The sequence below is a fragment of the Littorina saxatilis genome, linkage group LG12, assembly GCF_037325665.1.
Source record: "Littorina saxatilis isolate snail1 linkage group LG12, US_GU_Lsax_2.0, whole genome shotgun sequence".
NCBI lineage: Eukaryota > Metazoa > Mollusca > Gastropoda > Littorinimorpha > Littorinidae > Littorina > Littorina saxatilis.
Window position 1 is genome coordinate 73,847,251 of NC_090256.1, and position 17,821 is coordinate 73,865,071.

Genomic DNA, 17,821 nt, shown 5'->3' on the forward strand with positions numbered 1-17,821 from the left:
CTCCATGATTTACTGTTAACATCTGTTCAGCATCTTTGGAAGGCTTGAGTTTATCGATAGTATGTGTTGCAGCTAGAGTTCACTGAAAGTGTTGCAATGAGAGGTTAGTAATTGTCAGTGTTGCAGCTAGAGTTCACTGAAAGTGTTGCAACGAGAGGTTAGTAATTGTCAGTGTTGCAGCTAGAGTTCACTGAAAGTGTTGCAACGAGAGGTTAGTAATTGTCAGTGTTGCAGCTAGAGTTCACTGAAAGTGTTGCAACGAGAGGTTAGTAATTGTCAGTGTTGCAGCTAGAGGGTACTGACAGTCTGTGTTGCAGCTAGAGTTTCCTGATACTGATAGTGTGTGTTGTGTGGCAGGTGGTTCCGGTGGCCTGGCAGGCTTTCACCACCAGATGGTGCAAGGTCAGGGCAGACCCCCGTCCCAAGGCCACATGTCCAGCAGCAGTGTCATCGACCTGACCGACGAGCACATGCCCAACGAGTCCAGCCTCAAGAAGCTGTTCGACATGAAACCAGGGGGCGCCACGCCGGACTCGGAACTCCAGGCTTTGCTCAGCAGGCAGGAGCACAGCAACAGCCCGTCGGCGGGCCTCAAACCGAACCAGGTTACGGGTCCAAAAAACGAGAATGCCTCTACCTCTCCTGAGGGTCTCCTCATTGGGTCGGGAGAGGTGGGCAAGGCATCTCTTCCAGACCCTCTGGCCGTCCACCACCACAAGGCGCATGCGCACGCTGCGCACACCACCACCAGCCCCCCTACCACGCTGGCTGCTTTTTTAGGGCATGGCCCAACCGCCGCTAAGGCTCGGCGAGACTCGGACGCTGCGGGTCTCCACGCTCAGCCTGGCGGCGGTGCCTTTCTTCACCAGGAACTGAAACCGGTGCCCCACTTCCACATGGCGGGTGGGGTCGGTGCCGGGATGGCGGCCGCTGCGACACAAGTTGCAGCGCCTCTCACGTCCTCCCGGCCCAAAGTGGTTTCCAGCAGCAGCATGACGGAGTTGCTGGACGTCAAACCAGTGCTGCCTCCTGGCAAGAAAGGCGGAGGGCTCAAAGCCTCTGCCAGCATGGACCCCGGCATGGACAAACGTGGGCTGTTTGAGAAGTTTGACTTCACCGGACAGACAGCGTCCACAGCGCACATCACCATCACCTCCAGCAGTGTCACCGCCTCCTCTGGCGGGGGGGAGGGGGAGGATGTGCCCAAAGTGAGGCTCAAGCTGCAGAACTTCCGCGCACCGCACAGCAAGAGTCAGTCGCTGGACAGCGGTGTTGTGCAGTCCCCCAGCAGTGCCGGCAGCAAGTCCAGCAACAGCAACACCTTTGACTTTCACAGTGACGAGGACGACGACGAAGCCATGCCCATCAACATGAACTATCATGTGGCGCCGGAGCGTCTGGCTGTGTACTCCTCCTCCCCCACTCGCCTGCAGATCTCAAGCAAAGGAAAACCTCCCACTCCGGTATCCACACCGGAAAGCTCGCCCTCGGTCAAGCCCGAGAAATACAAACGCAAAGACAAAAGTTCAGGGAACGCCAAGCGCAAGAAAGACCGTGATGAGTCTAAGAAGGAGCGAAAAAAGAAAAAGCTTGACCGTGATCTGTACCAGCCCACAGGCAAGGAGCTGACGTACCGTGCCTCCACTGTAGAGACTGACCAGAAGACGGGCACCAAGCTGAAAATTCGTGTGTCCAAGGAGCTCTTAGCAAAAGTGTCCTCGCCGGTCAAGGAATCCAGCCGAGTGGATCTGAACTCAGAAAAGGTGGGCAAGTTCAGTGAAAGGCTGAACGACGCAATCAAGAGACGGCCCACTCCGTCAAGCCCTACACTGGAGAAGCTAATTTTGCATAAGCAGGACATTAAAGATGTGCACACGGCAGCGGAAGAAGCAAACCGGGATCGGGATCTTGCGCAACTGTATCGTTCCTCCCCAACTGGCCCAGGGCGGCCCCCAAAGTCTGGCAGCAGTGGAAAATCAGGGACAAGCGGCAGCAACAGTGCACTGGGCAAAGCTGACCCCAAGCTGGCCAAAGCCACCATACGACTCAAGCCTCTCAACATCACGTCCACCACCTCCACGTCAGTGACATTGTCGCAGCCAACCAAGACAACGAGCAGCAGTCGCAGCAATTCAGATCGCACCGAGCGACGCAACCAGTCAGCGTCCACCCCAGTGACCACCCCCACCAGCTCCACCCTCACCCTGTCCAGCATCCTGCCGGACGCCCCCACAGCCAGCAGCGTGGCCTCCCTGCCCAAGATCCCCAAAGTGTCGTCCCAGAACTCCAACGCTGCCGCCACTACCACCACAGCCTCTGTGTCTGCTGGTGGCACCAAGTCTAGCCCAGCCCTAGCCAACAACAGCGTCAAAAGCAGTGCCATCAACTCCACATTCAACAACTCTCTCAACAAGGGGTCAGGGAGCCCGGGGATGGGTGCAGGCCGATCTGGGAGCAACCCCAACATCCCCAACGCTACCAAGTCCCCCAACATGGGCTTCAACAAAAGTGCAGGGGCAGGAGGCATGCAGAAATCCTCGCCCAACATGCCGGGGTACAAACCGCCTGGAACCACCACCATGCCACCAGGGATCCTGAAAAACTGTGGCAACGTCAGTCTCGGTGGTAGCAACAGTCAGAAGACACAGGCCTCAGGGAACCAAGGTCTTCAGAAGGGGCCGGGAGGTGCCAACCAGTTGACGGGCCCTTACAACAGAGGTCCCAACTCCTCTAATCAGACCGGAGGTTCCCAAAAATCTGTGGGCCCTGGCCAGGGGTTGGTGAAGAATATGCCCAACCAAGTGGGTGGTGCCTACAAGACTGGTGGCGTTCAGGGAAGTGTGTCTAGAGGGCCTAACGCCGGCACCCAAGGCTTGCAGAAAGGGCATGGTGGCTTGCAGAAGTCTCCCAACGTCCAGAACCAGGCGGCTTCAGCCAAGCTATCGGGGTCGCCCAACCATAACGTGGGTCCTCAGAAAGCGGGTGTTCAGGGGAAGAGTGGTGGTGGGAGCCCAGTGACGGGCTCCAACAAGACGCTCGCCCAGGGCGCCAACCAGAAGAACTCCGCTCAGGGTGGCAACTTCACGTCCAAGCCCCAAGGGTCTGCCACCAGCAGCCAGGGTCAAGTTCAGAAGTTGCTAGGCAACCAGGGTCGCTCTATGTCCACCAGCAGCTACAACTCCAGCCCCAACAGCAGCGGGCGGCCAGGCGGCATGGTCAGAAACAATTCTGTGGCTGGGAGTGGTGGCAGTGGGGGTGGCAGGACACCCCCCAACCACCTGCCGGTCAACCGCTCCGCGTCAGCCTCAGGGCAGAAGGCGGGGTCAGGGTCCAGTCCTCGGACTCCCGCTGGACACAGCCCCTCCAACCCTTCTGCGCCCCGTTTCCCCAGCAACTCGCCCGGGCAGAAGAACTCTGGAGCGTCCCCTTCCAGTGTTAGTCAGCGATCAGGCAGCACACCTCAGGTAAGGGGTTACGTTATGAGTAGGGGATTTGTGGACAAGTTCTTAGACGCCCTTTGTGTTGGTAGATTAGGCAGACTGGAGGTATCTTGTGAAATTATGCTTCGTTTATGAAAACACTACAAAATTCAGCAATAAAAAAAACAGTTGAAAATCACCTCATGGGTATTCAGTTAACTTCATGTTCTCTTCTTTCTGATCAAAACTTACACAAATCAAACTTTTTTCCCCCATCCTGATTATGTCTTCAAAGTCTGTAAACAAATTGCATGGAGAACGTAGAGACCTCATTACACAGAGGTCTTGCTGTCATCTGTTGGGTTGCAATCTTTCTTTTCAACTGCATTTCATGTGCACAGTTGCTAATACTGAAAGGGAAATACTTGTCTGCTACAAGAATATAAGAAAAACACAAACAGTTTTAGAACTGGTTGGTGTTGGTGTGCTGGCCTATAGAAGCCAAATGGCATAGTGGGCAATAGATAATATCGTAAGTTTGAATATGGCGCCCGGTAGCTCAGTTGGTAGAGCACTGGACTTGTTATCCACAAGTAATCGGCCGGACACGGATCAACTTTATGTGCCAACTCAGAGACAGTATATATATGTTCCAGCCCTGTGTCACCGCTGTTGCGTGTAAAAGACCTCGGTCATTCTGCCATAAGTGCAGATGGTTGATTAAGACTATACACTCGCCCATGTGGGAAGCGCGACTCTGTTGCTGCTAGCTTTCCATTGGGAGGAAGCGACCCGACCTTCCCAGCGATGGGACAAGAAAGTTATGAAAATGAAAAAACAACTTTAATTACTGTGTTTTGCAGACGTCCAGTCAACGCAGCACTAGCGGTAGTAACTCCTCTCAACACGGCGCCAACCCGAGGTCCTCAGGTGTCTCCTCCCAGCGATCCTCCACCTCCCCCCAGACTCTGCGGTCAGCCCTGGTCAACCCTGGGTCCAGCCCCAACCAGCGACCTGCCAGCACTCCAGGTCCTGGCAGTGACCCGCGCCTGTCTTCCAATGGCCCCAGCCACTCGCCGGGCTATCCAGTGCGACCCTCTTCGGCCGGTCCGCGTCAGACTTCCAGCCCCTTGGGATCCAGCCCATTGACTTCCAACTCATCAGGGACTCGAACTGCCAGCCCTTCGAGTCAGGCGCCGAGGGGAGGAGGGGGAGGTTCTGGCTCCGGGGTGTCCTCGCTTGCGTCTGGTCAATCTGCTACTGGTGGTGGTGGTGGTGGTGGTGCTACAGATAAGGTGCCTCTGTCTCGACAGAACTCCAGAGGCAGTCTCTTGTCTCCTGCTGTTTCCAGACAGAACTCTACCGCGAGCCTTAATCCCCCTGTGGTGTCCAGACAGAACTCTTCCGGTAGTGCCAATCCGCCGGTAGTGTCGAAACAGAACTCCTCTGGAAGTCTCACCGCTGCTGTGTCTAGACAAAACTCTTCTGGAGGTGGCAAGACTGGTGCCGTTTCCAGGCAAAACTCTTGTGGAGGTGGCAAGACTGGTGCCGTTTCCAGGCAAAACTCAGCTAGCAGTCTCAACCCTGCTGTCGTGTCCAAACACGATGCTGCTGGTGCTGGTTCACGTGTGAGTGTGTCAGCGTCTCGCCAGAGTTCCACCGCAGGCTCTAGTGTGGCAACAGTGTCTAAACAGAAGGCCGCTGGTAGCTTGCACACTACTTCAGTTTCTCAACACAACTCTAGCGTCAGCAGCTCGGCGCTGGCTGCGTCCAGGCAAAACTCCAGTTGTAGCTTAGGCACCAAGCACACTTCAAACGGTGGTGGTGGTAGCAGCAGTTCCGTCAGTTCAGCGTCACGACAAACAGCCAGCTCCACGACAGGCAGTACTGCTACCTCTCGCCTAGCCTCCTCCACCACAATGACGCAAGCGAGCACTCAGAGCGGTACCGTACATACCTCAGGCAAGCCAATCAGCACAAGCAGCACAACCTCCCCCAGTACTGTCCTTTCTGCTGCCAAGACGTCCAACACTGGGACGCACAACACGCAACGAACTTCCTCTTCTGGTGTCAGCACGGGAAGCCTAGCAAGTGCCAATAAAACCGGTGTGTCCGGAAACAAGACAGTGACAAGCAAAGCCGCCGGTGCTGGTGGAGTGAAAACTAGCAGCGGTGGTGGTGTTGGTGAGAGCAGCGGTGCTGTGACCAGTAAGGGTGCTAGTTCTGCCAAAGCAAACACAACTACCACAGCTTCAGTCAATGTGAAATCGAGTGCGGCCACCAGTGTCACTCTGTCGTCTAGCGTATCTACAACATCCTCTGTGGCTACATCCAAAGGAGGGGCAAGTTCTGCCACTAGCGCCGTTCATGCCGGAACTTCATCAGTGACAGCCAGCAGTGCGGCAGGACTCAAGGTGCAGAACAGCGTGTCATCATCATCAGCATCTTCTTCATCAGCAGCCACATCCACTTCCGCTTCAACATCACCATCATCATCCTCAGCCCCCAGTGCAGCGTCGTCAGCAGTGAACGCTTCAAAAGCAATGGTGGCAGGGGCAGCGCGAGGTCGCAAGGGGTCGCTGTCAGCCATTGTCAACAAACTGGCCACAAAAATGGTTGCTGCCTCAGGAGCAGAGGGTGGGGAGACCGGGGAAGGCGTTACCAAGGCAGCAGAGGGGTTGATGGAGGTGCAGGAAGAGGAGGCAGAGGTGAAGGCCGGTGTAAAGCGTTCAGCATCGGTATCGGGCCTGTCCCCACCTAGTGGCGAGCTAAAGATTCAGCGTATGGAGGCACACAGCAAAGCAGCCCCCGGCACCCCAACAACCCCTACCACCCTCACACCAGCCCACACCACACCGCCACACACCTCATCATTACCCCTGGCTGGCGTTGAACGACGGAGGTCAGGGTCAGTGGGGGAGCAGTCGAGGGAGCTGGGGGAAGTGGGGCTGGATCTCAGCCTGCCCAAGGACAAGGCCAAGCCAGAGGGCCCCCTGGCCCCTCCCCGCCCAGACTCCAGGGGGAGAGTCAGTCCTAAAGACTCCAACCCTGCCAGGTCAGGATCCCCGGCAGTCGGAGCAGAAAAGATCGGTGGGATGAAATTTAACGGGGACTCCAGCAAGGACAAGTCGCGCTCAGAAAACGAAGTGTTTAAAGTGCCTACCCCAAAGACGACTGAGGAAAGTGAGGAACGTGGGAGTGGGGGAGGGGGGAGCGGTGGTGTTGGCAGCAAGTTTGGCAGGACCAGTCCTGTGTGCAACGCTGTGAGCCGCTCCCTTCCGGCCCCGGGCAGTCCTCTTAGTGACGCCAGCAGTCCAGAGAACGAGCTGGTTATAGACTGCGAGGAATCTCCTAGCCTTACCAACAACAGACCTTCCTCAGCGTCTGGCAAAGCACCCGTCACACTAGCACCTGTCTACCCTTCCCCGAAACGAGTCTCTGAACTCGCCAGTGAGAGCCCAGCTGCTGCCGGTCGAGCGAGTCCAGGGCTGGGTTCCGGCAAAAGCAGCCCCACGCCCAGCGCTCGCAAGAACTCGCCCCAGCTCTCCCCCCACCCCAAACCTTCCCCCTCCCCGGCCCCCATCGACACGGGAGCCAATTCACCGTGTGAGATTGACGATGATCTGATGGACGCTGCTCTCATGGGGTTCAACGCCAGCTGACCACACGCTGAAGTTACGCAGTAGGCCCACAGATGTACTCCTGGTTCCATGATCGACGATAGATTGCTTTTTGTTGAAACGGTAGTCGGTAGTGAACTAGCGTACATGTTTGTTTATTGCTGATGTGTTTTTTGTTGAAAGTGTGTATTGTTTCATTTTGATTCTTGTCCCTTACTGCACTGTATCAGTGATAAAAACCAAAGGTCCTGGATATTGTTCCACAGCTGCATTCATTCATGCTGATGAAGCCCAGCCTCTTGTTGCAACAGTGTACATAGAGAAATGTACTATATTTGTTGACTCAGGACACTGACTTTTTCCACACAGGTGGATCCTGCAGCAGCAGGGTCACACAATCCTTGCTAGACATAGAATCCTTCAGCAGCAGGGTCACACAATCCTTGCTAGACATAGAATCCTTCAGCAGCAGGGTCACTTCATCCCTGCTAGACGTAGAATCCTTCAGCAGCAGGGTCACACAATCCCTGCTAGACATAGAATCCTGCAGCAGCAGGGTCACATAGAATCCTGCAGCAGCAGGGTCACTTCATCCCTGCCCCCCGCGGGTTAGGGTGAGTCCCATATTGGTTGGGACGAGAAAGAATTTACCCGATGCTCCCCAGCATGTCGTAAGAGGCGACTAACGGATTCTGTTTCTCCTTTTACCCTTGTTAAGTGTTTCTTGTATAGAATATAGTCATTGTTTGTAAAGATTTTAGTCAAGCAGTATGTAAGAAATGTTAAGTCCTTTGTACTGGAAACTTGCATTCTCCCAGTAAGGTAATTTATTGTACTACGTTGCAAGCCCCTGGAGCAAATTTTTGATTAGTGCTTTTGTGAACAAGAAACAATTGACAAGTGGCTTTATCCCATAACCTCCCTTCCCTCCGTCGCGATATAACCTTGAACGGTTGAAAACGACGTTAAACACCAAATAAAGAAAGAAAGAACTTCATCCCTGCTAGACGTAGAATCCTTGAGCAGCAGGGTCACACAACCCTTGCTAGACGTAAAATGTTGCGGGGACTGTTGCACCTGCCTTGTGCCTGCTCACCCCTCAGTCTAGGCCATAGAGAAGGCATCCCCAATACAAACTGCGCAGCTGCATAAAGTGATCAGAACTGCCACTAAATAATGGGCTGTTGTTTTCAAAAGTTTGTGAATGTTGAAGTCGGGGTCGGTAGAATGGAAAGGTAGCTTTCCACGCTAGTGCCCTCTGATCAATTCTGAGAAGAAAGTCAGTCCTAAGGTAGCTTTCCACGCTAGTGCCCTCTGATCAATTCTGAGAAGAAAGTCGGTCCTAAGGTAGCTTTCCACTCTAGTGCCCTCTGATCAATTCTGAGAAGAAAGTCGGTCCTAAGGTAGCTTTCCACGCTAGTGCCCTCTGATCAATTCTGAGAAGAAAGTCGGTCCTAAAAACTCATCCTTCTGGCATCTGCAGCCTCAGGTCCATGGATGCAGTTGCTCTTGAATTATCCATTGAATTGGTTTCTTTCTTTTTGTGTGGGTGTTTATTTTTCCTGTGACTGCTGTATTTGGAATTACATTTTTGGTCGGAGAAGTTCACTGATCGAACAAACGAGAATCACACAGAAAACTGCTGGTCAGGTTAGTTCACAGCTGCTTCGCCCGCCAAATACTGCAGCCATTACACATCTATTTTAACAACACTTCGAATGTCTTCTGGGGGAAAGAAGAACTGCATGTTGTGTCCTCCCTACTCGCTTGCTTGGCCAGCAAGTAGATCTATGCTTTCATTCGTACTTTGTGTGTGTGTGTGTGGGTGTGTTAATATAATCATGTCTAATTATATGAAGGCAGCTGAAATCAAACTTTACAGAGTTGATATGACGATGATTCATATTTAATATTATTCTTGAGCTGCAATTGACTTTGTTCTCGGTTGTTGTTGTTGTTGTTTGTTCTTCTGTTAGCTGAGGCTAGTCATGACAGTGGCTAGCGATTGAGTATGGGAGTGTCTGTGTAAGTTTGTCTGTGTCTGTGCGGAGGTTCAGCATATACCCCCCCCCCCCCCCCTCTAAACACCACCACCACCCCACCCCTTTTCCTTCTGATATACGTACAGTGCTACCCCTGTGAAATACTGTGGGTCTCTTCAGAATGTCACTGTGTGTTTCAGCTAAAGACCTGCAACAAATGTGCGGCAGGGTAATGATAAGTACAGTATATGGGAGAACTAGTACCCCTCCAATTTCCTTCTTTTTTTTCTTATTTTTAAAATAATGAACTCATTGTGAATAGCTAGCATGTAGTTGTGCATTTATCCTTTATTGTCGTGAAACTCGGAACAGTGGCTTTTTGACTCACATGCGAAGCAAAAGTGAGTCTATGTACTCACCCGAGTCGTCCGTCCGTCCGTCCGTCCGTCCGGACGTCCGTCCGTCCGTCCGGAAAACTTTAACGTTGGATATTTCTTGGACACTATTCAGTCTATCAGTACCAAATTTGGCAAGATGGTGTATGATGACAAGGCCCCAAAAAACATACATAGCATCTTGACCTTGCTTCAAGGTCAAGGTCGCAGGGGCCTTAAATGTTGCCTAAAAAACAGCTATTTTTCATATTTTTCCCATTTTCTCTGAAGTTTTTGAGATTCAATACCTCACCTATATATGATATATAGGGCAAAGTAAGCCCCATCTTTTGATACCAGTTTGGTTTACCTTGCTTCAAGGTCAAGGTCACAGGAGCTCTTCAAAGTTGGATTGTATACATATTTTGAAGTGACCTTGACCCTGAACTATGGAAGATAACTGTTTCAAACTTAAAAATTATGTGGGGCACATGTTATGCTTTCATCATGAGACACATTCGGTCACATATGATCAAGGTCAAGGTCACTTTGACCCTTATGAAATGTGACCAAAATAAGGTAGTGAACCACTAAAAGTGACCATATCTCATGGTAGAAAGAGCCAATAAGCACCATTGTACTTCCTATGTCTTGAATTAACAGCTTTGTGTTGCATGACCTTGGATGACCTTGACCTTGGGTCAAGGTCACATGTATTTTGGTAGGAAAAATGTGTAAAGCATGTGAGTCGTATGGGCTTTGCCCTTCTTGTTTAAGTTCTTATTATGAAAATCTCTTGTTTTTTCAATCATTAGACATTATTAGATTTGTAGTTTAGCAGGTCTTTGATTTTAACATTTAAATTACCCTCAGAGCCTACTTTGAGTCTTTTTTTTCTTTTTATTTACATTCTCTTTACGGCTGTTTAAAACACTACTTTTCTTTTGTAAGTGGGTTTAAGACAAGACTCGACAGCCTTAGACTACGAGTGCTGTTCCACATTTTGTACGCATCATTTGTTCCAGCTTCAACACCTATTTAGCAAACTTGCGGTAAAACATTTGAACATGAGTTATGGTTATTTTAAAATTGAAAAGTCATTTTGGATTGTCAAAACTGGTTTTGTAAAAAAAATTCTCCTGAGTTACACACAGTCAGTGATTATGACGTTGCCTTTTGGCTTCCTTGAGAAGGCTGGTACACGCAACAGTAATACTTATAGTCAGGTTTGAACAGAAGTGTTATGATGCAATGGTCTGTCTACTGAAGAGGTCTTGTTTAACAGTTACAAGGAGTATACATGTCCCAATCCTTACAACTGGACTAGTACTGGTTATGCTATCCATCTTTTCATTATTGTTGTGATTATTCTATGTTTATTATTATTATAAATGAAACTGTGTAAAGTGATGTTGCTTCCAGAAAGGAACTTGCGTGAAATAATCTTCGTTATATCAAAATCGGTGTTAATAAATAGTCAAGAACAATGAAAACAAGAGGCGAAGCCTTCAAGGCTCCCGTCAGAAATCGACAAACAGTAACACAAACTCAATCACTCAGTCACACATACACACACACAGTAAGCATAGACACGGTGCAAGAGTGGGAGACGCCAGATCTAGATCTGTCTGTCTGTAACCTACTTACGGGGACACGACTGCCAGATGGCCAGATCGACACTACCCTTTTGACAGCGCTTCCTTGCGCAGACACTGAAAACACGCTGTGCAGATCAACCTGTGGGAAATCTCCTTTGGTATCTTCTTTATCTATTTTTTCTGGAGCCGCTACGAAACCGAACAATGTGAAATTGTCTTCCCCGAATCGGCGAACTGCAGCTGGGTGAGAACTGTATCTATACCACAATCTTTCACGCGATCTGACCTAACCTTGACCCCCACCCCTGACCTAGTCTACATACCACACACAACACAAACCAGTCACCTGTTTTTACCCCCCCAAAACCCACCACCACCCGTTTTCTTTGGATACACACTTTATCTACATACGTGCCGACGAAATGTTGATCATTGCTTCAATACTTGCTGTTGCTTGGATAATAACCCGGTAAAATTATTTTTTTCGGTGTTAAGTCAAATGTTAAAGTTTCTTATCACACACGCACGCACGCACGCACAGACAGACAAAAGTTAGCATTGCATAGGCTACACTTACGTGAGCCAATAAATGAATAAGGAGCTTATGAAAATGACAGCACAGATTTGTAAATTAGAATAAATAATTACGGCCTCATTGGACGGTGTGGTTTATTCACATGAATGTAGGTCGTTCCAGATGTGTTCTCAAACTTAGTTTCCAAACAAGATAGCTGAAGGGGTGGGTTGGGTTTTGGAAGGCAAAACTTTATAAATACTCGCTTACTTATAAATAAGAGCTTACTTCCCTTTGGTTATTTGATTTATAAATACTCTTTCCTGTGTTAACAATCATGTGAACCATTACAATTCTGTCCAGATTTGATAACCGGTTAAAAAACCAAACAAGAAACACGTAAACTTCACTGCAAAATTGTTGAACAAGTTTACAGATTGCAGACCTGGTTACTGTACGAAATTTGCGTACAATCTTACGAAATTGAAGACCGCTGTACGATTATACGCCAGACATTAAAATCATACGCACAAAAAAAATTATAAAAAAAATTATTAAAAAATATATAACTCTGAAGAGGACTGTGTGAGCCTAGAAAGCAATGTGTAAAGAGGACTGTGTGAGACCAGAAAATACTGACCAGTGCAGTGACAGAAATGAAGGGCTGACTCAATACTGCTGACAGCAGCTGATGCAAATTTTCCTCAGAGGTCAAAAATAAAAATTATGTTTTTCTATCATTTGTTTTGTGTCACATTTTCAAATATCTAATAGTGTATGGGTTTTTGTTTTCAACAAAAATGTTTTAATTTACTTTCAGCACAAATTCTTTCTTACATGTATTTACAGTCTTTAAATAATGGGGTTTGAGGGGGGAATAAAGCACAGTGTGTACCGCGAGAATGAATTGTACACCTTAAAATTCTGATTGTACACATTTTTAGCCTCATTTGTACACCAGGAAATTTTAGTGGTAATCAGGTCTGAGATTGATATTTTTCAGACTTGAGAATGGTTGTATGTGCACTTGCTTTACAGTATTAGCAAAGCACTTATGCTCTCAAGTACAATGGAGTTTTATACGCACATCTTGGGTCTGCGGTGAGAGCTTATGCATTTTCATGTTGAGAAAGGATAGGAGCAGAAAATGCTACCCAGCAGGTAGAGAAGTGTAACGAACAGGAGAAAAGTTACGTTTCAACTTAGGTGCATAATTGGATCTCAATACGAGTTCTGTTTGTAGTTTTTAGCATGGTTGAATTTGGAACTGCGGTTGATAGTTTCAGAGTTGACAGTATAAAAAAAAGTACATGTACACCCAAATGAAAATCATGCATGTCATTTATTTGACTGACATTTTTGTGTGTGGTTTTTTTAACCTGGTTTTAGCACCCCAGCCTAATTTTGCAGTGGTGTTTTTGAATTGTTGAGCTTTTTATACTTTCTTATGATTTAGCATAATGTCAATGATGAAAGTATAAAACAACTGTTTGTCAGTGTGCGAAGGAAGCTTTCTTTGTGTACTTGTGCCTGTTACGTCTGAAATTGAAAACGGAAACAATGTGGCTACATTTGATTTTCTACCTCATCCTGTGAGCTGTACATTGTCATTGTTAACATGCTGCTGTTTTCTAACCGCCAGGAGAACTTTTTTTTAAATGATGCTTTAGCATTTTTTCTGTCAGTTATTGCACCTTTTATATTCGCTTCGAATTTGGTCGTCGTCTTTGTTTTTATTTTTAACGCTGTGGGGAAGGGAAGTGTGCACATTGCTTGCATGCTCTAAAATAAAATGCTCATGGAAGAGAAAATGGCAGAAGGATAACGAGAAAATGGCAGTTAATTTCTTAATGTGTAAGACGGGTAGTTCCAATCGAAATGTTGCTGCAAAGTGTTGCAATGTATGGTTCTCATGATGACTAATCAAGGAAAGTTGCAGGGGACAGAAAGGATTTATGAACACTGCAGTTATAATGAGATTAAATCATTTTCTGTTCACGTTTGTCTTGATCAGTTTAGAACTTGAAATATATACACACAGTGGGCTAGACGCTAGTAAACACTAAAGCACATCATTTCATTTTTTTGTATCTGTGCGTATTTGTTGAATTCAGAAGTACGGAGAAGGAAAATTCATAATGTAAACACAGTGCATAATTGAAAAATATACTTTTTCAGAATTTTTCAAAAATAAGTCATGTTGGCAGTAACAGTGTGATTTTGAGCTTGAATTCTTAGATGCAAATTTTGCAAGTTTGCTTGGCTATGTAAACTTTTGAAACAGGTCTTTGGAGCTCGTAATATAAACATAATCTGTCCAGATTACTTTGTGCGTGGTAACGTTTGTAAAGATTTTAGTCAAGCAGTATGTAAGAAATGTTAAGTCCTTTGTACTGGAAACTTACATTCTCCCAGTAAGGTAATATATTGTACTACGTTGCAAGCCCCTGGAGCAAATTTTTGATTAGTGCTTTTGTGAACAAGAAACAATTGACAAGTGGCTCTATCCCATCACCCCCCTTCCCTCCGTCGCGATATAACCTTGAACGGTTGAAAACGACGTTAAACACCAAATAAAGTAAAGTAAAGTGCGTTGTAACAAATACAAACCTATACAAAACCCAATGTAGATGGGCTGCAGCTGAAGTTTTTAGCGAAGGATCATTTTGATTATGGAATGAGAAGGCTAACAAGATTTTCCCCTCTCTTTCGACCTGAATTTCACTGTTAAGAGTTTCAAGTTGCTTGCAAGTTTGCATCTCATACATGTACCACAAAAGATATGCATACAAGTATTGTATCACACTAGATGAGCGATTCTGAATATGTATCATATGCTAGCGTTTGTTCTCCCTTTTAGCTGCTTAATCGTCGTTCAAATTGTTCATTCAAATCATGTGGAGTTGTCTGTCATTCAAATCATGTGGAGTTGTCTGCAGACCTGGGAACCCTTGTTTTGCACTTCGAGTATTCTCAAACAAACTTCGTGTATTTTCAGAAAAATGAGTGTACTCCACACAGCATTTGAACATCCATGATTCAAACATGCTTCACACGCGTCCGCCACATCGTTAATTAAGTTTACCTATACATGTACATTCAAAACAAATCCTTTTTTCAATTTTTACTGACAAAAACTGTAATCATGTGTCAAAATACTGGATCGGCTTCAAGATGGGCTTGTGAATAAAAGTAGTCTAGGAATTTTTCTCGTCGTATTTTTTTCCCACTGACCGTACTGATCGTATTCTCGACAATCTTGCGTACAGAATACGGCGAAATCGTATGGGTTCCCAGGTCTGTGTCTGTCGAGTTGTCTGTCATTCAAATCATGTCGAGTTAGTCTGTCATTCAAATCATGTTGAGTTGTCTGTCATTCAAATCATGTCGAGTTGTCTGTCAATCAAATCATGTCGAGTTAGTCTGTCATTCAAATCATGTCGAGTTGTCCGTCATCCTGTACTTTGTTACCATGGTGACTTCAGTTTGTACCCCCCCGCGGGTTAGGGGAAAGAATTTACCCGATGCTCCCCAGCATGTCGTAAGAGGCGACCAACAGATTCTGTTTCTCCTTTTACCCTTGTTAAGTGTTTCTTGTATAGAATATAGTCAATGTTTGTAAAGATTTTAGTCAAGCAGTATGTAAGAAATGTTAAGTCCTTTGTACTGGAAACTTGCATTCTCCCAGTAAGGTCATATATTGTACTATGTTGCAAGCCCCTGGAGCAATTTTTTGATAAGTGCTTTTGTGAACAAGAAACAATTAACAAGTGGCTCTGTCCCCTCTGCCCCCTTTCCCCGTCGCGATATAACCTTGAACGGTTGAAAACGACGTTAAACACCAAATAAAGAAAGAAAAGAAAACTTCAGTTTGTATCCCCCAACCCGTCTGAATTCTGTAAGCCAAACTACCCAGTTGTTTGTGTTAATGTAAATGTTGTGGTTATGCTGTGTGGATGATGGAAGGATAGTCAGCATCTGCAGGTGTTCCGATTCATTTTTGTGTTTTTTGTGTTATTACTTCAATTGGCCCATCGCCCGCAAATGCGTGACGTTTCCTCCCAGTGGAACGCTAGCAGTCACAGAGTCGTGCCACCCAGGTGTGCTAGCTACAATGCTTGACCTCAGGTTGTTCAAGACAGATAATTTTGTCAGATTGATTTTGTTTGTAACCTATAATTTCAGTATACAAAAAAAATAACAGAAAGAAGTTTTCATAGCAGATTGCAAGATATACAGCAAATACGCCAGGATGCATGCATGCAGCAGTCTGAATTCTGTAGACTGACGGGAGCGACATTGCAGTTATCGTTCTGTTTGTATCTCGAGACTTGTTCCCGGCAAAACTAGCAGTGTTACCAACCGCAGAACAGCCGCCAGAATGCTTGATGGAAGTCGCTGTCTATATTATTCCTGTGTAGAAAGGTGTTTTATTTATAACCTAGCAGGTCCTGTGTACATGTGTTGATTGTAAATACTACCATTGTACAGTGCAGTCTGGCCTCATTCCTTTCTCCCACACATGGAATAAAATATAGACATCAGTCATGTGCCTGTGGGTTGTGACCAGAAAGCATACATGTATGTGTGAGAGATGGAGGTGTGTGTGTGAGATGGAGGTGTGTGTGAGAGAAATGGAGGTGTGTGTGTGAGAGAGATAGGTGTGTGAGATAGAGGTGTGTGAGAGATAGGTGTGTGTGAGATAGTGTGTGTGAGATCAATGTGTGTGTGAGATACATGTAGAGGTGTGAGAGAGATAGAGGTGTGTGAGTGAGAGAGATAGGTGTGTGTGTGTGTGTGTGAGTGAGACAGCCAGAGGATGGGATTGATAGAATCTTTGAATTTAAGGCCCTATGGCGGAAAAAAAACCAGGGTCAAAGGAAATTCCGAGCAGAATAAACGAAGGCTGCAATTGATGCTCTGTTTGCAAAGAACAGAAATAATACAGATCTTGCATAATTATGTTGTTAGTTGTGCACGCACATTTGCATACACAAGCAAAAAAACATGCACAGAAAATGTATACAAAACAAGAACATACGAATCGTTGAGGAAACACCGCATACAGACACACACACTATCGGAAAATGCATTAAATTCTACATAAAACAGAAACAATCCCTTTTGTGTTAAAATATATTTAATTTTTTATATTTTCTTCAAAAACAAACAATTCAAAACAATATGTACAAATATGCTTGTTCTCGTACAGAATGCTGCTGAAACTATTATGAATCCGACCTACCAAGTTAATATACGCTATCCTGAGAGTAAGGATTCAAATGCCTGAGTGAAGGAGTTCATAGGCACACAGGCACTCCTTTCCGAGTAAACAGTTGGCCTCACATGTGGCCAGTGTTTTACAAGGGATAAGACCATCCCTCCACTTGGTCACATACCACAAATCAACAGCCTTTTTGTTTGGGGAATTCTTTTATGAAATTCATTTCATCAAAGCCCTTGGTTTCTTAATTAAAATGATTAAATCAATTCATGATCGAACAAATCCAACTCAAGCATTCCGGGTTTAGATTTGTGATTGTTTACAAGAGGGAAGTTTACCCATGAAGGAAGGTACCTTTAAACTTGTACTGCTGCAACACGCTGTCAGTGAAAAAAGGAAAGAAACTGTTTCAGATCATAGTTGGTCCTCCTTAGAGGAGCGTTGACCGACACCCACGTAGCAGCACTGACTGTGCTTAAAACCAGACAACAATTAAACACTTGTTTGTTTGTTTTCTAGACCAGACAAAACATTTAAACTTCTTCTTCTTCTTCGTTCATGGGCTTAGATTCCCATGTTTACTCATGTTTTTTAGCACGAGTGGATTTTTACGTGTATGACCGTTTTTACCCAGCCATTCAGGTAGCATATGCCAATTTCGGGGGAGGCATGCTGGGTATTTTCATGTTTCTATAACCCACCGAACTCTGACATGGATTACAGGATCTTTTCCGTGCGCACTTGGTCTTATGCTTGCGTGTACACACGAAGGGTGTTATGTCACTAGCAGGTCTGCACATAAGTTGACCTGGGAGATCGGAAAAATCTCCACTCTTAACCCACCAGGCGGCAGCGACCGGGATTCAAACTCACGACCTCCCGATTAGGAGGCCGGTCTTACCACCACGCCTCTGCGCCCGTCACATTTAAACAAAAAGAGGACACAACAGGAAACCAGGTTTGGTATGTTCTTCATCAATATGCTGGCAGCGATAAACTGCCTTCTTCAGGATGGTACGATGACAGTACGGAACACTTTCAGATCACTCCTCAGAAACTAGTCTTAACACACAGCATTGCTTCAATCTCA

The 17,821-nt window shown here is 46.6% G+C and overlaps 1 protein-coding gene across 4 annotated transcripts in view; it reads left to right on the forward strand.

The window, feature by feature from the left end:
* Window positions 1–16,051, forward strand: part of LOC138983230 (mediator of RNA polymerase II transcription subunit 1-like) — a 43,290-nt gene extending 27,239 nt beyond the window's left edge. For 2 of the 4 annotated variants that reach the window (XM_070356646.1, XM_070356648.1), the window contains exons 17-18: window positions 358–3,464; window positions 4,283–16,051. In XM_070356646.1, the coding sequence (XP_070212747.1) occupies window positions 358–3,464; window positions 4,283–7,081 (5,906 nt within the window). In that variant the 3' untranslated portion in view covers window positions 7,082–16,051. The remainder of the gene's footprint in view (window positions 1–357; window positions 3,465–4,282) is intronic. The other 2 variants (XR_011461046.1, XR_011461045.1) reach the window with 2 other exon arrangements.
* Window positions 16,052–17,821: the final 1,770 nt, after the last annotated feature.